General features: G+C 35.1%; 1 protein-coding gene across 1 annotated transcript in view; it reads right to left on the bottom strand.

Annotated features, from left to right (window-relative positions):
* Positions 1–2,429: 2,429 nt before the first annotated feature.
* The window catches only part of LOC136025174 (uncharacterized), a 43,533-nt gene continuing 22,981 nt past the window's right edge, over positions 2,430–22,981 (bottom strand). Inside the window, exons 3-6 of the mRNA XM_065700948.1 lie at positions 19,996–20,178; positions 13,112–13,165; positions 7,372–7,516; positions 2,430–2,544 (exon numbers count right to left, since the gene is read on the bottom strand). Coding sequence (XP_065557020.1) covers positions 2,487–2,544; positions 7,372–7,516; positions 13,112–13,165; positions 19,996–20,178 — 440 coding nt within the window. The 3' untranslated portion in view covers positions 2,430–2,486. The remainder of the gene's footprint in view (positions 2,545–7,371; positions 7,517–13,111; positions 13,166–19,995; positions 20,179–22,981) is intronic.

The following is a 22,981-nucleotide window of genomic DNA, read 5'->3' as shown; positions in this document are numbered from 1 at the left end:
ATTTTAAATAATCAGAATGCTTACGGAAAGATAAAAGCTCATCGAGAATAATCTCAGGTAACGAAATGAATGTACTCTTTTTATCCTAATTTGATTTACAATTAACTCATCTATGGTAATTTATTTACCGCCCCTGTGACCACCCGAAAATCATGAATTTAGTTTTAGAAAAGTACGGAGCTAGGTAGCTACCTGCAAATCATTTATTCAAAGATTTCATTGCTGTCACCATTTTCTCAACCAACAAAGATGTGGTTTTAGCTTTTACTGTCACCACCGTATCATCTGCAAAAATTACTGCTAAGCTATTATTTTGGGGTAAACACCTCGGAAAGTCATTTAAATAAATCAAAATAGTAATGGCCCCAATACTGATCCCTGGAGGACTCCAATATCATCAATAACAATATGGCTTGGCAGATTTCCATTTATTTCTACCTGAATTGTTCAACCATGCAGGTAAGATTTTATTAGATCTAGGCCTTTACCTCTAATACTAGTGTTATTAATTTTCTTCATCAAAATTTCATGGTTTAGCATATCAAATGCCTTTCTTATATCATAGAAAAGAGCAAACACATGATTATCGTCTTTTAGTGAATCAATAATGTCTAAAAATAACGCAGCAATAGCTTGTTCAGTGGAATGACCCGACCCGAATCCAAACTTATTTTTAGTAAATAAATTCTTTTTATCAAAATATGAAACAGTTATTTTTTAAATAGTTTTTCTAGAACCTTAGATATTGGGGAAAGAATAGCTATTGGGCATTAGTTGCCTATATCTGTCTTATCACGTTTCTTATGAATTGGAATAGCTCGTGCAGATTTCCATTCTTATGGAAAGATCCCTGATGATATAGATGCGTTTAAAATATGAAGCAATGGGACATGGACTACACAAGCAACTTATTTCATAATATTTTTGGAGAGCTCATCTAGACCTAGGGAATCACCACTCTTTAGATTCGTAATTACTCATCTGGAATTCACCGAAAGTAACAGGGTTAAGGAACATACTGGATTTTTGGATGGGGGGAGGTGATCTTTATATGAATAAGGTAGACATTCAGGGGATTCCAGTTCAACAGTAGGACTAATATGAGAAAAATAATTACAAAAACAATCTGCAACAACATCCTTCCTCTTCAGTTCAACACCATTTTTATTTATGATCACTACAGGGTGTAGTGTATTAGTATTGTTCCCAATTTTTCCCTTGACTATTTTTCAGTTGTACCTTGCCCCCTCCTCCATCCACGACAGTTCTAAAGAGATATTCTCCTCATATTTATGTTTTTATGAACTATTTCATGACAAACTCGTGTCACTGGTTGTTTTATTCGGAACGACGGTCAGTGGTGTAACTATGTAAGCTCAGCCGGAGTCGACCCAGTTCTAATTGGGTAACGGGAGAAATCTGGGGGAAACACCGGAGGAAATGATTTGCCCCCAATCACGCATTGTACTCTTGGCCGAAGGCATTGAACCAGGAGATCGGTACCTGCGTAACGCATGCCATTGGTCTGCATGCGAAAAAGTTTTTTTGTTAAGTACATCATTTGAAAATATTTTCAAATCTGAAAAATATTTGATTTCTTCAAGATTTTCTATAAAAAAAATCAAGGTTTGTACGTTTTAGCGGTTAAAAATTTGACATAGCAGTAGCAGGTCAATACGACAACGGGCAAAAGGGCGGGATTATTTGGCTTCTCTTTCTGACATATGCTTAAGGAATAATGTGATTTGGTCAGACAGATGTAACGACTGACGTCTCAAAAATAAACCAGTGCAATTGATGCATACTCTTTAACAAAGAAGTATAGTACGGTAATTTATCTTTTTCTTTTTAGTTCAAACAATTTGTTCGAAATAGCTTTTTTTTGTTTCGGATTGATATGTTTGAACCAGTATTTTTTGGTATGTTTAGGTCGGGCTTAACTTGTTCCAACTAGTATTTTTAGGCTTTGTTTTTAGTTATAGCTTATTTTATTGTAATTTGCATTTCGTTTTTGGCTTTTCAGTTCTGGCTTAACTTGTTCGAACTACCAGTTTCTGGCCTTTGCAGCTCTGGCCTTTTCAACCAGCGCTTTTCGGCTTGTTTAGTTCTGGCTTAATTTGTTCAAATTAATTTTTTTTTCTTCTGGCTTGACTTGTTCGAGTTAGTACTTTTTTTTTCTTTTTCAGCTCTGGCTGAACTTGTCGGACAACTTCGAACTTAAACTGTGGCTTAATTTGTTCAATTAACAATTTTAGGATGTTTTAGTTCTTGATTAGCATATTAAAACTTCAATTTTTGGACTTTTTCAGTTCTGGTTTAATAAAAAAAATAATCTTTTACAGGTACCTTTAGTCTTTTGTTGCGCGGCATAATATTTTCAAGCGATAACAATAACAACAACATTTATCATAATAACTCCTTCGATTAAGTTTTCAATTGAATAAACACAATTTATTCTTAGAATGATACAATAGTCCTAAATAAAATCAAATATCCTCAGAAGTTTCTCTGATTTTGCATTTTACCGCAGACTCATCGCAAAAGCTGCAAGATAAAAACAAGTATAAATAAAAATATAAACGTAAAAACAAAATAACTTAAGGTTAGTGAGGAAGAAGGAAAATATACATAAAAGTTAACACAGAACTGAAAAAAACAAAAATGTTGGGTGATGTTGCCATGACTTTAAAAAAGAGTACCTCATAGCTGCTGGACGATGTTAACTCTAAATTAGGGAGCTAATGAAACTAGTTGTTGATTAAAGTTGCTCCCCAAAAGGACATTTGGCCTAACGGGAGAAAATAGGCGGGGAAGGCAGTAGCTACCCCTGCTTTTCCCATTTCTTGAAATTGAAACCGACTGAAGAGTGTTCCCCGTTTGAGAGGGAAGTAAACATAGATAAAGCTTTATTGCGAATTGAATATTACACTTGTATAATGGTAGACGGTGAAAAAATGACAAATACTATCTGTTAAGTCTGAGGTTACCGCAAATGGTGCTACTGCACCATTCGTAGTACCTTTGCAAGTTATACCTTGTGGTTTATTGGCTATGGTCCGTGTTTACTAAAAATCTGCTGCAGCACCAAACCACCTGAGGCTATCACAGCTGCTTACGCTCCTCCTCCATCTCAATCTATTCAAAGCTTATCTTTTAACCCCTTTTTATAATTAAAGGAAGTTACTTTAAATCCTTCCTCACACCCTCTCCTTCCCCACTGGGAGACTGTTTTTCATTTGACCCGAAACGGGTGATCTATGAAATTCTATCATACTTCATCTGCAAAACATTTCCTAGCCAACCCAGTCTTTCTCTCATTATAGCCCTGGGGTTTGCGACAATTTTTTATATAGATTGCTGTTTCATACACGGTCAGTCAAGTGGGTACCCAAATCACTAGAAAATTCCACTGGAAAACATCTATCAAAGCCTCTTTCGTTCTCCTAAGTGCCCATGCGTAAGAAGTGTATATGACCAATTTCATTACTGTAGCTCCAAATGTTATACTTTTGATTTGCAGACTTTTCTTTCTATTTTTCCGAACTCTTTTCAAGTATTAAAAAAAACACCCTGGGTCTTTGCTATTCTACTTTTTACATTTTCACTGCATCCACTATCCTTACTAATAACACTATTCACGTAAATGAAGCTATCCACTTGATTTGACCTTCTGATTACCCTGCATCGCATTCTCACTTTCATATATGTCTGGTCTGAGCGACTTGTTCTTCTTAAAATTTATTCTTAAACCTAATCTTGCATCCTGAAATCAAAAAAATCTCCAAACCTCCATTTTTTTTCTAAGACACGCAAACCATCTGCATAATATAATTTCAGGAGAATTTCACTTTCCCATTCAATCAAATGCTCTCCCGTAGCCTTTGCTGTGTTGCTTAGGACAAAGTCCATCAAATTAATTCATATAAAAGGCATAGTATATAACCTTGCTTAATTCCTGATTCACCATCAAACCTGGTACTAACTTCAGTTCCTACCTTAACCACAGCTATATTGTTTCCGTACATAACACTCATCACTTTAATACATTTATACGATAGACCATACAAGGATAGGACCTTCACTAAAACTCTTATATATTATTAATCTAAGAGTAAAAATTTAATCGACGCATTCTTTCCCCAACCCAAAATATGTCTTGGTTTTACTTTAATCATCCATGGCTTTCAAGTGGAAACCGTGGTTCTCATGGCTCTCAAATTTGGTCGACGCATTCTCTCCCCATCCCAAAATATGTCTTCGGTTTCACTCCAAGTGGCAACCATGGCTCTCACGGTTCTCAAATTTGGTCGACACACACTCTACCACATCCCAAAATATGTCCTGGTTTTAGTCTAATCAGCCATGGCTCTAAGGTTTTTTAAAACTTCTACCGAGTTGAAAATTCCATTTCAATGAAAAAATTAACGCATTCACGTTACCATCTCTGATAATACCAAAATCGTTCCCGAATCAAGGATTTCACAATTTACCAGTACACAAAATCATAGTTCTTCTCTTATAACTTTATCTATAGCTTCTCTAAGTATAAAAAGTATTATCATACTAAGAAACTTGCTTCCAACAGAAGCCAAGCTAATGCCCTGTATAATTACCAAACTCACTGTTTTCACCTTTCTTATAAAGGGGTTTAATTAAAGTCTTCTACAAATTGCTAGAAGCTTCCCGTTTTTCAAAAATCATATTCATAATCCGCAGTTATTTATCTCTAACTTCATAATCACCACGTTTAAAAAAGCCATTTATCACATTATGAGCACCTGGTGCCTTATTATTTTAGTACTGTTTCTAACTTTTCTTCGCAAGATAATTCTTCCTTCACTTCCAAATTGTCGCAAATTGTCACAAAAATTTAAAAGCATAGGGGCTAAACAGGTGGTTTTTGAAAAAACTCGTATCTCTTATATTACAAGAAAAAATAATAAGACATCCAACTATTTACTTCTTGGTAATTGTATAGCTTTTCTTCTCTCCTCTTTTTTTATATGTTATATGTTTCTTTAGATTTCTTCTCTTTTTTCAGTACTATATACACTTCTCTAGAAGCAACATCCTGCTCAATTACGTGCTCTTCTTTTTCCGTGTAATTTTTCTTTGATTTTTTCTTTTTCTTTATCTTCATTTCTTGAACAGTCTTCGGATTTTTGTATACCTTAATATCGGGGTCATCATTTCTACTTTCTTTTGATTTCTTTTTCTTTTTAACCACTGATTCTTCTATCATTCTCGTTCCTATGTTCAAATCCTCGTTGTTAAATCCCTCTTTTCTTTCTTTCGTCTTTTTTATGTATTTGATTCCTTTTGTTTATTTTTTCATATGATTTTAATAGTTTTATTTGTTTTGAACGAATAAATGTATGTATTTTTTTGTATTTTTGTAAATGTATGTATTTTTTATATGTATTTTTTTTTTTTACCAATTGATAAAATGACGATGCACTCATTAATCAGATTTAAGTGTACGGTTGTTTATGAACATTTTTTTATCTTATTTTCATAGTGTTTTATTTGACTTCGATATGCAAATTCGACTTAGCTTGTCTTGTGATAATATTTTTTGAAACAAGTATCTTATCTTATCAAATTGGACCGTCCAATCGAAGCTGCATAAGAGGATAGCATCATTTGACATATATCTGATTTATTAGCCTAAGCAATTAAGAGCCAATTAAGCAATTAAGCAATTAAGCAATATATATATATATATATATATATATATATATATATATATATATATATATATATATATATATATATATATATATATATATTGAAAAAACATAAAACTAGGAGAAACATTCTACAAATGCATTTAGTTTTATGAGAAAATACATATTAGAGAATTTGGGGTTAGAGATATGTGTGCACTCTTGTGTATTTCTGATCTTTCTGTGGTGTAGCGTTGTGATGTTTCGTTGGTGCTAATTTCTTCGGGGGCGGTCAATATTGTGATGTTCAGAATCTGCAATTTGGATGGCTATTACAATTACCGTGTATGTAAAACATGATGTACGTGCTGCCATCTCCAATCCCAAAAACACCATATAGGCAAGCAAAACATTGCTATTGGTCCCAAAGAAAAATCTTGCAAATCTTGCAAAAACAATACTAATTTGAAATAATGAAAACGGTTTTTCAATAGGTTCAAGCACTCATTTGTTAAGTATTTGTCTCTAATAACAATTATTTCTATGTGAGGTTCTTTGCTTAGTTTCAAATGAGAGTGCTTTTCAAATTTTTGCTTTGAGCACCTAAGCTTTGAAATAAGCTCAGTCCAAACATAAGAGGTTTAGATAATTTTTATTAATATTTATTCAAGCTATGGGTCAGTTTTTTTTATTTTTCTTTGCCTAATTGATTTAGATTTACTCATTATTAAAAAGGAAAAATAAAATTCATCGAATAAAAATTAGAAAAATTAGCTATTTTGTTCTGGACTAAGAAATATATTGTTTCTTTTTGCTTGTTTGTGTATGTTCAATTTGGTATGTTACTTTTCCCCTAATTCTTGTTTAATAAAGCATTTTGAAAATTCACTTTGATAGATACATTCAATTCCATTTATTGTTGTTTCTCGATTTTAGCTATTGTTTTCATTATATTATCATTTTTTCATTATTATTATTATCTTCATTATTTCACAGACTTAGATTTTGCCATACTGCTGTTCTTTCTTTTGTATTATAGTTTGAAAAAATTACTTTACAACAGTTAGATAATTAGATGTTAAACTATAAGCCTTAATCAACTTCATATCAACTTCAAAAGCCAATAATCTGACGCTTAACTACAGTTTCAAGAATAAACAATGACTAGAATTCAACACTCCGATTAGAGGACAGGCATGGACAACGCCTTCTTTCTTGTATATCTGGTTATCTTTCCGCATAGCTGAAGACAGCGCCAACTAAATCACGTGATAAACTGCTTTTTCTTGTTTAGATTAGCTATATTAAAACTAAAGCTTAGTTTCTCTAAGACCACACGGTCTTGATAACATAGAAATTATAAAGTAAAGCAAAAAAACAAATAGGGCTAATTTTTCAAAATAAATGGGAATAGGAAACCTTGCAAAGAGACTCCCAAATATTTGCAGCATTCATCATCAGCAGAAGCAGTATCAAATCAATAAAGAATTAAAACATCTTACAATAAAATACGGAAAACTACAAGCGTATTGGCATAATGAAATCGAGTTGTTAGTATGTGAACACAAAGCTCACAGTTACTGATACACTATATGAAACAATTACGGATACAATTACTGATACATAATAAGATGTTCAACTATAGGGCTTAATCAACTTCATTAGCCATTGAAAATGAACAGCTAGAAAAAATTTGAGCACTAACCAGTCTACAACTGTGTTTTTCTGTTTAAATTGTTCCATCGCCAAGTATTGTTCTGACGTTAATAAACATCCTCCTTCAAGTTGGATTTGGTTATCTGGCCCTGATCGAAGCTCATGTTCGTTGTCCCAATAATCTACTTCCAACTCTGTAATTGTATAATAAACGTGTACGATTCTTCAAAACAGTTTTCTGGGCTATGGTAACAAAACAATAATAATGAAACGAATAATTTATTCCTAACCTATTATACAAGTTAAAAAATTATAAAAAATACGAAAGAAATGGTTTTTAATTTTTCTATTCGGTGAGAATATTAATCGGAAACCAAAATTCAGAAATAAAAGATGGCTCGAAGACAAAAGATGGCTTTTGAATGACAAAATTTGAAAAAAAAAAATATCCACATGAACATAGTTCTTGGACTTGGGCCTCATTTAGGGTTGAGTCTTGTACCCCCATCCTCTTGAAGGCTCACGTTTATCAAGAGAATGGTTAATTTAAAATATATATTTATTCAAGTGAACTGCTGATAGGAAGTACAATTGTAATAAACAATTACTCTCTTCAATGAAAAGGGGTTTCCCGAAGATGGTCCGATGGAAATATGTAGGGATTTATTAAAGTTAAATCGGACTTTGTATGATAATCGCACTATGAAGTTCCTCTCAGTTTTTCACTCCTTTTTGTCTTTCTTTTTTCATTTTCTCGTTTAATCATTTTTTCCCTTGAAGATCTTCGCTTTACTCGGCGTTGCTCTCCCGTGTATTTATGCATTAAGTTGCACGTCAGCTGCTTAGGGTCGTAATTTCTTTTTAGTCTATGCGCAAGGCACCTTTAAACATCTGATTTGCCACTAGTCTAGTACATTGCTCCATCAAGATGTTTTTTAGATGACATCCTTTGGAGGACATGACACAGAATTTTAAGGCATAATATCCGCTGGAAGATCGTTCCAAATGAATTGCAATGTTGAATGAAGTTGTTCTTCAAGTACTTGGTTCTTGGCGACTAAATATTAAGACATTTTTACCAAGCTGTGTACCTTCTTTTCTGTATTATCTGCTGAACAATAAAGAGCACAATGCGAGAAAGTTCTAGAAAAGGAGATGTATTTATGTACTTGCAGAAAACAGCCATTGACGCTACATCAAACTGTTCACTAACAGACTGGAGAGGGTCTTGGAGAACGACTGGGATTGCCCTATTAGCCATATTCTGGATCTTTCGAATTAGTGCCAACAGAATCTTTTGAATACCAGCATACGGCATGTATCCATACTCGGAGGTGCGTCTGATGCAGAACCTGTGAAGTGGGATGATCGAGCTGAGCGGTAGAAGGTTTTGCGGCAAATAGTTATCCCCTGGTTTCTCACACAGGAAGTTCTCACTCAATCAAGGTGGACTTTCCAAGAAAAATTTGTGAAGAAGTGGATTCTGAGGAGTCGAAGCTGATCAAATCTTTTTATTGCTTTATATAAAAATTGAGTTAAGGTGTATCTGTGGGACTTACAATCTGGAGATCAACAGTATCTTTGTTTTTAATGCACTGAAACAGACCATCCATGGATTGTAAAACTTCTCAATTTTCGAAAGTTCTGTCTGTAAGACCAGGGAGGTTTTGCTTGGGCCTTAGTGTTAAAGGATTGCTAATTGAGTCGTAGTGACGTCGACAAAGTGATGCAGACGGCCTTTGATGCTGTCTACTATGTTAATCATTTAGATAATGAAAAGCCTATAGCCCAAGATACAACCAGTGGGTACTAAGGCCATTATTGAAGGTTTGCGAAAAGTGAACCTCCCAGGAACAAAACGCAGAGAACAATCAGAAAGAAAGCCCCCGATCACATTTTATACACGTCCGTAGACACCATACCTATAAATTTTCTTTAGTTTTCCACGAAGCCACAAACCCACTTATGTCGAAAACCTCAGCAAGGTCAAGTGCAATTGTCTGATGTCGTATCCTTTTGTCAGAAGTTCAATTTCTTGATGCTATTCCACTACGCAGTCAAGTGTTAGATGTTTCAGGCGTAATCAAACAGTTCGTGGTAACGAACGTAGTAAGGAGCGACCCGGCTCAATAGTAACCAAAACTCTAAAAAATTGAATTTTGATATCAATAGCTACATCAAAAGAATCGCATTTTAATGCTGATTTTAAATATATAAGTTTCATCAAGTTTAGTCTTACCCATCAAAAGTTACGAGCCTGAGAAAATTTGCCTTATTTAAGAAAATAGGGAGAAACACCCCCTAAAAGTCGTAGGATATTAACGAAAATGATACCATCAGATTCAGCGTATCAGAGAACCCTATTATAGAAGTTTCAAGCTCCTATCTACAAAAATATGGAATTTTGTATTTTTTGCCAGAAGACAAATCACGGGTGCGTGTTTATTTGTTTTTTTTTTTTTTGTTTTTTTTTTTTTGTTTTCCCCAGGGGTCATCGTATCGACCAAGTGGTCCTAGAATGTCGCAAGAGGGCTCATTCTAACGGAAATGAAAAGTTCTAGTGCCCTTTTTAAGTGACCAAAAAAATTGGAGGGCATCTAGGCCCCCTCCCACGCTCATTTTTTACCAAAGTCAACGGATCAAAATTTTGAGATAGCCATTTTGTTCAGCATAGTCAAAAACCATAATAACTATGTCTTTGGGGATGACTTACTCCCCCACAATCCCTGGGGGAGGGGCTGCAAGTTACAAACTTTGACCAGTGTTTACATATAGTAATGGTTATTGGGAAGTGTACAGACGTTTTCAGGGGGATTTTATTTTGTTTGGGGGTGGGTCTGAGGAGAGGGGGCTATGTTGGAGGATCTTTCCTTGGAGGAATATGTAATGGGGGAAGAAAAATTCAATGAAAAGGGCGCAGGATTCTCTAGCATTACTATAAGAAAACAATGAAAAATAAACATGAAAACGTTTTTTCAAATGAAAGGAAGAAGTAGCATTGAAACTTAAAACGAACAGAGATAATTACGCATATGAGGGGTTCTAAAAATACTTTAGCATAAAGAGCGAGGTATTTAGGAGGAGATAAATACCTTGCTCTTTATGCTAAAGTATTTTTAGTAATTTCAACTATTTATTCTACGGCCTTTCTGATTCAGGGGTCATTCTTAAAGAATTGGGACAAAACTTACGATTTAGTGTAAAGAGCGAGGTATTAACGAGGGTACAAACCCCCTCGTATACATAATAAAAATATAAGGTTATGAAAGTTTGTTACGTAAGTTAATTCTTAAGTTACGTCTATTTTTTACTAATAAAAACGTTCATTGAAAATTAAAAGTTCTAGTTGCCTTTTTAAGTAACCGAAAAATTGGAGGGCAACTAGGCCTCCTTCTCCACCCCTTATTTCTCAAAATCGTCTGATCAAAACTAAAAGAAAGCCATTTAGCAAAAAAAAAGAATTAATATACAAATTTCATTTTAATAATTTATGTGCGGAGAGCCAAAACCAAACATGCATTAATTCAAAAACGTTCAGAAATTAAATAAAAAAAACTAATTTTTTAAGCTGAAAGTAAGGAGCGTCATTAAAACTTAAAACGAACAGAAATTACTCCGTATATGAAATGGGTTGTCCCCTCCGCAATCCCTCACTCTTTACGCTGAAGTTTGACTCTTTGCCACAATTTTACTTTTTAAAACAATTAAAAGCTTTAGCGTAAAGAGCGAGGGATTGCGGAGGGGACAACCCATTTCATATACGGAGTAATTTCTGTTCGTTTTAAGTTTTAATGTCGCTCCTTAATTTCAGCTAAAAAAATTAGTTTTTTTTATTTAATTAGTATTAGTGGTCATCTGGAAGTTAACTTCCAGATAACTTCCAGTAACGGAAGTAAGAAACGGAGTAAGATTAACTTCCAGTAACGGATACTGATAACGTGCATTGTTGGAAACACTTTTTTGAAATTCCCAATGCAGGAAAGGAGGCTAATTGGCCTCTATGTGCCCGTGTCCATTGGATCACCATTTCGTTCAGGTACTGAAATTACATGGCGGATGTGTGAAGATAGATCCCAGAGCGAAAACAGCCGGAAAAGCGATGACAAAGGTCCTGCTAATTTGGCTCTACAGGACTTCCAGACGGTATTGGGTTTGCTGTCAGGACCTGTTGATTTTGTCACAAAAAAACGTTGCTGAATGCAAATGACTTTTGAAGTAGAGTAGTTTACACGATCAAGAACAGTATCAGTCTGATCCGAGAAATTGGCAATTTCTTACCATCGTAATTGAAGTTTGAGGCTTTAGCATACTCATTAGTAAGGGTTTTGATCTTTGCCTGTGGAGCTATTTTTTTTTCATATTATTTTCACATTGAATAAATAAATCTCTTGTATTCGTGTTTAAAGTGCAAAAGCACCAAGAACACTGAAAGTACAATCTGACTGTTCAGATATATCTTAATTTTATTTTATATATCTTAAGAAATTAAAAAACTAAGCTTTAAACATATTATACCAAGCAGCTTAAGACGTTGTGGCATTTCTATAAAGGAGCAGTTTATTTTCCATATAAATAAATTGCTAATGTTTGGGCATAAAATGTTGCCAAATTTTACAAGTTTTACTTATTTACTGTCATGGTTCAACACTAAACGAAACTGTGATACTGCTCTAAAAACTTCATAGTTTTTAAAACAAACACAGAATGTTTTTTAAACCATGGCTTTGTGGTATGACTAGACCTAAGATGGGTCTAGAGGTAAAAATGTTTTTGTTTTTATGTTCATGGTCTTTCAGATCTTGGAGGTCACTAATCGTAGCTATGAGTCCTTAAATTTAATTTTTCCTACCAAATAGTATATTAAGTTATGAGCTTTGATGATCTTTCTACCAAGTCTATATATTGCTATTGCCCCTCCCCATATCCTGTACATCCCACCCTTCTGAGAACTCATAACTAAACCTGACAAGAGTAGAATCCGGTCTATGTCCTTTCGTCTTGCCAAGTATCCGCTTCATCTGCCTCCGTGGTATGAAAATTCGCTCAGTTTAACGAAAGTCAAGGTTGCCGAACCAGAGGTTGCCGTCGCCAGACGGATAGTGAAACAGAACAGAAAAATAGATGGGAACTTAAATGGTTGGTCCCACATTCTTAAACAGTGACGTATTGTGGTTTTTCTTCCTATGCTCCGTCTTGTTGTGTGCTTAATTGTGACCGGTTATTCAATAGTTTTCAATAGTAATAATTAAATTCTTCTTTGATTGCATAATGTCACTGTTCTGCAGCATATATAGTATTTCGCACAGTTTGGAAGATTTTTTTCGTACATATATTCAGTAAATTAGATGGTGCTATTATCGTTTTTCAAATAATCGCCTTCAGCTCCCACCTTGGACCCGAAAATCGTTTCTTTTATCCGTTATATTATAACTGATCCATGTACTGCCGTCTCAACAAGTATTGTGAATTTTAACGATTAAATTGTCACACGACTGGAGCCACATATTGCAGTGGTAAGATAATGGCCACATTAAAAAGTAATTATTGGTATTTATACTCGTTCGCTTACAAGTCTTTTTTTATTGTGTTTTCTTTCGTGTTTTTGATTTTTTTCCAAATCAAATTTTTTTTCGGAAGATCTTTGCATGTTGATTAGCCAAAAACTAATGGCTGTTAAGCATGCAATAGCCAAAATACTGCCATCTACCTCAACGAAAATTCAATTTAATACACGTTTTTGTAATGCAATCCTGTATCTTCTTTATGCATTTAGAATATCAAATGCTTACCTCTTAATGTCACGTCTCCCCAAATAGTTTCATCTTCTGATATCCAGTCCACAGCTAAACATAGAAGACATCAAAACAAGTATTTAGTATACAACAATAATAGGTCAAAAAAGTAGTCCAGAGGACTTTTATAGGGTCATCTGAAGCCACCAATACTACGAATTGTGGATTTATGAATATTTAATTGTGAAATAAACTAGAAAGAAGTATCGGAATAATTTTGTGGTGACCTAATGAAAATAGAAATTACACTATCAAACTGTAAAACATATTAAAACAAAAACTATTAGAGAAAATTAGGATTCCAAAAAGTAAAAAATTAGGATTGTTTTATGAAACATTTCACGTAAGCCAATAGTAAAGTTTGTGAATTCAATAAAGTTCAAAATAGTAAAATTGAATAAGCATCAAAACTAAACGCATTCTTTGGCGCGCGAGAAATAATTTTTGTGAAGGTTATTAAGACAATTCTTTTCATTATTAAATAAAAAAACAAATCTTTTTTAACTGAAAGTAAGGAGCGACATTAAAACTTAAAACGAACAGAAATTACTCCGTGTATAGGCTGTGTAGGGGCTGTTCCCTCCTCAACGTCTCGCTCTTTACGCCAAAGTTTGACTCTTTCTCTCAATTCTACTTTATAGAACAGTAAATAACTTTAGCGTAAAGAGCGAGACGTTGAGGAGGGAACAGCCTCTTTCATACACGGAGTAATTTCTATTCGTTTTAAGTTTTAATGTCGCTCCTTACTTTCAGTTAAAAAGACTTGTTTTTTTTAATTTAATTTCTGAACGTTTTTGAATTAATGCATGTTTGATATTGGCTCTCCGCAAATGAATAATTAAAACGAAATTTGCGTGTTAATTTTTTTTTTGCTAAATGGCTTTCTCTTAGTTTTGATCAGACGATTTTGAGAAAAGGGATGGGAGAGGAGGCCTAGTTGCCCTCCAATTTTTCGGTTACTTAAAAAGGCAAACTAGAAAATAAAAAATATACGTAACTTACAAATTAATTTACGTAACGAACTTCTATATTCGTATATTTATATCATGTATATGAGGGGGGTTTGCCCCCTCGTGAATACCTCACTCTTTACACTAAAGCTTTAATTTTGTCAAAATTCTTTAAGATTGACCCCTGAATCATAAAGGCTGTAAAATAAATAGTTGAAATTACTAAAAATACTTTAGCGTAAAGAGCGAGGTATTTAGGAAGAGATGAACCCCCCATATGCGTAATAATCTCTGTTCGTTTTAAGTTTTAATGCTGGTCCTTACTTTCAGGGGAAAAAACTTTTTCATATTTATTTTTTCATTGTTTTTTTTCAAATAATGCTAGAAAATCCTACGTCCCCTTCATTTAATTTCTCTTCTACCATGACAAACTACTCCAAGGGAAGATCCTCATGCGTAGACCCCTCCACTCAACCCCCCCAACCAAAAAATCCCCTGGAAAGGTCTGTACACTTCCAAATAACCATTACTGTATGTAAACGCTGGTCAAAGTTTGTAACTTGCAGCCCCTCCCCTGGGGACTGTGGGGAGTAGGTCAGCCTCAAATACATAGTTATTATGTTTTTCGACTATGTTGAACAAAATGGCTATCTCAAAATTTTGATACGTTGACTTTGGGAAAAACATGAGTGTGGGAGGGGGCCTAGGTGCCCTCCAATTTTTTGGTCACTCAGAAAGTGCACTAGAACTTTTAATTTCCATTAGAATGAGGCCTCTCGCGACATTCTAGGACCACCTGGTCGACACGATCACCCCTGGGGAAAAAACAAACAAACAAACAAATAAACACGCACACGTGATCATCGTCTGCCAAAAATATTAAGTTCCAAATTTTTGTAGATAGGAGCTTGAAACTTCAACAATAGGGTTCTCTGATACGTTGAATGCGATGGTGTGATTTTGTTAAGATCCTATGACTTTTAGAGGGTGTTTCCCCTATTTTTCAAAACAAGGTCAAATTTTCTCAGGCTCGTAACTTTCGATGAGTAAGATTAAATTCGATGAAACTTATATATTTAAAATCAGCATAAAAATCCGATTCTTTCGATGCATTTATTAGTATCAAAATTCCATTTTTTAGAGTTTCGTTTACTGTTTAGCCGGGTTGCTCCTTACTACAGTTCGTTACCACGAACTGTTTGATAATCTAGCATTGTACATCTATAGAGAAGTAAAGTTTAACTGCCCGAGATAATTTATGACTATGTCTTAAGATTCAAGGAGATACAGAAGATTTGCAGCCCTTGCTCCGAACCCTTAACTGATCTTAAACCCATAAAACTCTTACTTGGCTGTAGACATGAACATCAAAGATTCATCTAGTTGCTGTCATTACGAGGCATAAAAATTCCGAAAGACTTATATCAGTTCATCGGAATTTTACAAAAGACTTACATCGGAATTTTAAGCGGGGGAAATAGGTTAAATTATTTCCCCCGACAACCACCACACACAACTAGTTTGATCCGTGGAGAAAGAGGCAACTATTCTTCAAACTATATTGAATAAAGTCTGGTCCCTCTCACTAGATTGGCTGAATTGGAGGTCCACGTATGTTACCTTATGCACCTCTTAGCCTGGGAAGACGCAAGTCTAGATAAAGAAATTTTAGGTTGTGAAGTTTCACAAAAGATACGAATATATTCTTTGCGTAGCTACCCCCTTTCAAGTTTAAAGTTTCTTCCCCAATTAAATCTCTGAGTATAACCCTCCCCAAGGCGTAGAAGTGCAGGGTTAAGAGCCTTTCTCAAGACTTGCTTTAGTTGATTCTTAATGAATTGGCTCGAAAACAAACCCTCAAAAACTCAAAAATTGCTTTAGTTGACTCTTAATGAATTGGCTCGAGAGCAAACCCTCAAAACTCAAAACTTGCTTTAGTTTGACCCTAAATGAATTGGTTCAAGAAAAAACCTACAAAAACTCAAAACTTGCTCTTAATGAATTGGCTCGAGAACACACCCTCAAAAACTCAAAACTTGCTTTAGATAAGATAAGATAATATTTATTTCAACAAAGCGACTATCACAAGCCCAAAAGGGCCGAATTCGCACTTCAGCGTCAGTACAACATCATAAATTGCAATCAATAAAAAGTCAAACGATAAAAACTCGTAAAGTTAAAACAGGGAAAACAAATTTAAACAAAAATGTAGCTAGCAAGAATTACAAAGTTTGCAATTGCAAAATAAACACTCAAACTATAAGATAAGAGTGGAGTGAGAAAAAAAAAGGGGGGGTATTAATTTAAAATTTCAACTATATGAGGGATTAATGTTCTTAGATAAGATAAGATATTTAATTTCAAAAAATAACTATCACAAGCCCCGAGGGACGCATTCCGGAATTCGCATTCTAGAGTCATAAAACCATAAAAATAAAAACACATCATAAAAATAGCACAACAACTAAAAAACTGGTTAAACAATGTCAAAAACAACTAAATCAGAAAGGCAAAGCCATTCATTTGTCAAAAAAAAGAAAAAATTAAACGGCAATATGTCAGAAAGTTGAAAAGGTAAGTCGTAAAACAAAACTAAAAGAGTGAGATAAAATTAGCGTTGAAAAGGTTTAAAAGAGAACATATAAACATTCGGTGGGAACAAACGAATCAAACGAACAACGACCTAAAGCACCTCACATGAAAGAGAAAAAAAAAAACTGGGGGAGGCGAAACTAGTTGGCTATTTTATTTATTTTTTCTGTGATGAAGGGGACAAAGGTTTTTTTATATCTGGAGGTAACGCAACGAATGGGGGACAAAACTGGGATGGGCTCAGAAACAGCTCGAGGCTGTCGTAATCTGGATGGTGAGTGACGTTTGGGGAAAATACTTGCCGTCCGAGGGTTCGTTAGTGCATTTTTTGAAAAACGGAGGCACAACGACGACCTCCTTCGCTCAAGGGTTTCCAAACTAGCTTTTTTTAGGAGCAGAGAGTAAGGCACCTTGCCTTCTTTGAAAATTATTCGCAAGGCTCTTTTTTGTTTTGACTCAATTTTGTCTGATTCTTCACGGGAGATGCCAGGGTGCCAAACTGGACAAGCATATTCAAGATGCGGACGGACAAACGACGTGTACAACCTTAAGGAGTGAGAAGGGGGGACGCTATATTTATTTAGGAGCTTAAGGAGGGCGATAGACGCATTAGCTTTATGGATGATATCTTTAACGTGGATATCCCACTTTAAATTTGACGAAATTGTGACTCCAAGTAATTTAACCGAGGATGCATAAATTTCAGGAGGGATAGGATTAAGAAAACAGGGCGAGGATTTGAGGAAACAAATCGGCATTATCATGGGCTTAGAGGGGTTTACGGTCATATCTAGGTCCAAAGCCTCACTTCCAATTTCATTGAGAATACTCATAGGGTCGCTTATTAAATTTCTGAAGCAACTTTCAACAATCGTTAGGTCATCAACAAATTTCCAACGGTAAGGAACTTCCTTCGCAAGGCTGTTAACCATGACTGAAAAAAGGAGGGGGCCTAGGAGAGTTCCTTGGGGTATGCCATTGTAGATAGGGAGAGGATTTGAGTAATGGTTCTGGTATTTAACCACCTGTGATCTATTTGTTAAAAATGAGGCAACCAATTTTACCAGTAAGGGATCGATATTGAACTCGCTTTCTAGTTTCTCAATTAAAATATTGTGGTTAACAAGATCAAAGGCTTTCTGAAGGTCAATAGAAATTAAGTTTAGCCAGGAATTAGGTTTTTCGAGGATTTTCCCGATGTGGTCAATAAGAGAAACGAGGTAGTGGGAAGTAGAAGTTGATTTTAGGTTTCCAAATTGTTTCAGGTCAGTAAGAGGTAGGATTTTTTCCTTTAGCAAATCTGCAAGGAATCCTTCATACAATTTTGAAAAAATAGGAGTAAGCGTAATAGGCCGAACACCATCAAAGCCAGGCTTTCCATTTTCCTTCTTCGAAGGGGTAATAAAACCCTGTTTCCAAATTGTTGGAATTTGCCCAGACTTAGTAATTTCGTTAAACAGGACAGACAAGGGCTTAGACAGGAAGTCACCGAAGGCTCTAATAAGGGGAAACGGGATATCCAAAGGACAAACACTTGTCTTTCTTAGTTTATCAATTCTTCTTTCAATCTCAGACGGGGAAACAGTCGGGAAAAAGGGGGATGGGGCTCCTGTTGATAATTGGATTGGCAATGCTGGAAGGCTCTAGACAATGGAAGCGAGAAATTTATTTAGATTATTTGCAGTAACATCAGGGGGCTCTGGTAAGTTGAAATTAAGCTGGTCAAGACTCCTGCCACATAGCTTTTTAACCTCGGAATACCAGTTTTTCGGCTTGTTAGTGAACAATTCTTCGATCTTATTTTTGTAGTATGATCGTGCCAATTTACGAATTTCTCTTTTAATTGATTTTCTTAATATATTGGCTTGATCGAGTTTACCATTCTTAAACAGCTTCAATTTGGTTCTAATTAGTGTTTTTATTGTTTGATTAATAAAGGGTTTGTCACTTGAGCACCTTTTAACCCTCTTTTCGGGGAAACAAATTTGATATTTATAAATTAGCTTTTTATGAAACGTGGCTGTTTTCTCATCAAGATTTTGTAAACTATAAATGTCGGACCAATCTTCAGTACTCAGCCACATACCAAAAGAAAGAAGACCAGAATTTTGAAGGGGGCGGTAAGTGCTATAAGTCTTTGAGAAAGTATGCTTAAAAGTTGAGGAGGGGGACAAAAGAATGGAAAATGATAACTCCCACCTAATGGGGGCAAAGATGAGGGAGGGCTGTAAAAATTATACATATTAGTTAAAATAGCATCAAGAGAGGTATTTCCCCGAGTCGTCGGTGTTTTAACAATTTGCTTTACTTTAAGTGAAGCACAAAAGGAATCCATTTTAAGGTCGTTGGCATCGCCAACTAAAAAAAGGCCAGCATTGGGGTACTTAGAAATAACAAAATCAGCACTTGCCTGTAATTGCTGGACAAAATTACGTTTTGACTCGATATTTTGATTTGGGGAATAATAGAAAACAGCTATTGCAATAATACTAAATGGACGAGGGAGTACTTTTGGTCTAACACTTAGCCAGAGGATTTCATCATACTCGGATAAATTAGGGACTTGAATAACCTTTGGGTAAAGGTGACTCTTAGTAAAAAAGAGAACTCCGCCACCTTTTTTCCCGAGTGGGTGGTCTGAAGGACGGAGTTTAATAAACTCTGAATAATTTGTCAGGTGTAGGGACCCAGGGTCATGGGATTGAACTTCAGTAACAGCTATAATATCTATCAAATGTGATTCTGAAACCACCTCGAGTTCAGTAAGCTTTTCAAAATTAAGATTTTCAGCATTAGTAACTAAAAGTTTAGGAAAAACAAACCGATTGGGGAATCGCGACAGGGAAACTTGATGGGTTTGAGAATTTCCTGGGGGTAGGGTTTTAATTTAATTTTATTATGCTTTGGAGAAGAGAAGACAAGCAGTGGCTTGTCTTGATCGATGAAATACGTTAATAAAAATCCTTTATTTGTGGATATTGTCGTTAATAAGACAGATAGCGCTAACAACGCTAAATCACAACCATGTTCTAAATTTCTTTTCTCTCTGAGTTTTTGGATCTAAAGCCCGATCACGGTTTGGAAGGAATTTTGGTTCGGAAATTTTGGTTGGATATTTTGTAAAAATCGTGACATTTTTTAATCTCCTTGAAAGAAGACGAAGGTGTAGTATCTTCTTATTGTCTTATATATGACTCATGATAAGGCAAAGTCTGCTCTCTACAATTATTGTTTAGATTTTCTAAGGTTTAAAATCCTCATGATCTTTGTTACACCAGTTAAGACAAAGGATAATTCAATAGAAGGTGAAGATACTAAAGAAAAAATAAGTTTCCTTACCAATGCGAGGAGTGGGCTCAAGACATGTGAAAATGCATCCATTATAGCAGCAGCTCAAGTTGCCTGTGCAGTCTGCTTGAAATCTGCATGGCTTCTGCTCGCAAAACTTGGAGTTGTTCTTTTCCACCCCAATTTCAAAGTGTGGACAATCACCGTCTATAGTAGGGACATTCGTATTAATTCCTGAAAGTATGTTTCGATTAAACAGTTTGACACTGATGTTAAGGGCTTTAACGATTTACGACCATGTTTTGCCAAAACGCCCTAAATAGACATAATGCAGTTTGTTTTGAATGACTAGATTTAACACTAGATGGCCTCCTCTACCACTTTTTATTGGAATCCCATTTTAAATGACAAAAACCTAATGTGGTAGAAGCACCCTAACATGTCAAGGCTTCTACAGGTTCAGGATAAAACACCCGTTATCAGTTTAGGTTACTTTAATACAGCAAATAATCGCTTTATCAATCTGCTTTTTAAATAATAATAAAGCAGTTTGGCTTTAATGATTGGATTTAATACTAGATGGCCTCCTCTACCGCTTTCTATTGGAATCATAGAGCTCCCTTTTTGAATGACAAAAAATCTCATGTTATAGAAGCACCCTAACATGTCAAGGATTCTACAGTGTTCAGCATAAAACACCCTTTATCAATTTAGGTTACTTTAATCAGCAAATAATCGTTCTTTCTTTGCAGTCCCAAATTAAGCAAGGCATTTTGCCCTGAATTTGGAGGTTCAGGAGAAAAATCAATTTCAAGGTTAAACTATCTATTTCAACATTATGTTTTTCTCACAAATACAATTTTCGTGATTGGGCGTTTTGCCTTGGCAGGGACATATAGCCCTGTGTATGCAATATGGGGACAAATATAAAATTCAAAATTTAACAAAAAAAGCATTGTATATTTTCTTTTGTTTAGGTTGCAATCAGCCTTATAAGAAGAATTTTTGATGTTTGTTTCATCTAGGTAATATTTACAACGGTTAAATGAACTGAGAAAATACTGAAAAGTTGTAATGTGTCAAAAATATACTATGTGACATTTTAAAAACGCAATGAAACGGAGATCAGCACCGCCGGTTTGGACCTTAAGGGTCTAATGCCGTCTTACTTACTGTTGTTTCTGTATATAGCTTCATAATTAAAAAAACAAAACAAAAAAAAACTGACAAACAGACGCTGCCAATTGATTCAGCATGATAATATATAATGAATTATTGGCTCTTTTAGTTATTTTTGTTTATTTTTCCTTTAATTGCACAAATACAGAGTAAAATCTAAAGTATTTTTCTTCATATTCAGCCAATAAGCTGTAACAAAAGATCAAAACTAAGTGGTAAAATAAATTATAATGTATAATGACTTTTTCACAGAATAACAAGTCTCATTTTTCAATTCGTCGCTAAAATATTAAAATTTGAATTAAGTCATTAAGTTTATGGGTTTTTACGGTTTTCCTCGAACAGTGAGCAATTAATTACATTATTAATTGCATATTAATTACATTACAATTAATACAATTAATTTCAGACAACAGCACATTGGTATATCATAATTCAGTATTTATTAATTTTCTGTTTTTAAAATTACCAAATCTTAAAAGGGAAACCACAGTCTATCTATCAAGAAACAGTAAGTAATTTTTTTTGTCTTGGACAATAAATCCAATGAAACTTCATTAAACTGGCCAAAAGTTACCCCTCCCACGTGTTTGCATGAATCAGGGCTGCGGCTTTTTAGCATTTTCCGAAGATCTTGATAATTCAGTATTGAGATTAGGTTCTTGGCAATAGCATGTTATAATATCAAATGTTCCAATAAAAAGCACATATAGCACATAAAAAGCAGATATATTACATCAGGACTGTCACTTAGAATTTAACTCCTATAGCCCACGGGGCAAGGCATATGTTCATTTTTTATTTGCAGCATTGGGAAAGGGCGGAATGTTTCGCCTTGGGTGTGTCCGAAAAGGCAAAGGCTAATGAGGTCAAATTTTGGCAGATGTTGAGAGGTATGTTGAACTGAAACAACAGAAACTATATGCAACCAGGTTATCGAAAAGGCATATCTGTAGTGTCTTCGAAAGGGTCTTAGTAGTATCTTAGAAATTACTACTGCAACTGCTGCTGCGACCACAACTAAGACTAATCGTGACTGTGACTGCAGATGCTTGTCACTGTGACTAATTTTACTTCTGATTACTTTGAGGAATTTTTAAGGGGGTATCTAAAAATATAAAAAACACTTTAACACTCTATTGGCACACTGGCTTCAGCAATACCTCAGGGATGACTTATGGTATACAGATAAAACTTTTAGGAGATGTTCAAGGGGATGATCGAGAGTACTTGAAGGGTAACCAGTCCCTCTCCCACTTAACTTATTTAAATTCCCTCTCCCCAACACTGATCAAAATGAGAAAGAATAAGTTTGTTCAAAATAGTCAAAATGTCTAACAGATATGCCTTCGCGAATACCTGACCCCCTTGAGGCTCCGGGTTAAGGGTTGTAAATTATGGAATTTACCCGTTGTTTATATACAGGATTGACCATTGCGAAAACAGGAATGGAGGGGAATGTGTGATCCTGATTGTGTCATGAAAGGCTAGGGGTATTAAGGTTAAATTTTAGGGAATGCTGAGATGGATGTTACACTAAATTGAAAGACAATATTGTATCGAGGTTATCAAATGGTACATCTAAAATATCTAAGGAGTGGCTAAGGGCATTAAATTTACACTTCCAGGACCACTATTCGTACTAATACTGTGACTGCAATCGCAACTCCTTGCAACTGCGACTATTTGTGACTACGATTATGACTACTTGCAACCTCGACCACCTCTACTTGCGACTGGGACTGCCACTGCTTGTGGCTGCAACTAATTGAGACAGCTACTGCAACTACTTGCGATTGCAACTACTTGCGATTGCAACTACTTGCGATTGAAACTACTTGCGATTGAGACTGCTTGT

This window comes from Artemia franciscana, chromosome 1 (assembly GCF_032884065.1).
Source record: "Artemia franciscana chromosome 1, ASM3288406v1, whole genome shotgun sequence".
NCBI lineage: Eukaryota > Metazoa > Arthropoda > Branchiopoda > Anostraca > Artemiidae > Artemia > Artemia franciscana.
Note: the sequence above shows the minus strand (reverse complement) of the source record. Positions and strands in the feature narration are given on the sequence as shown.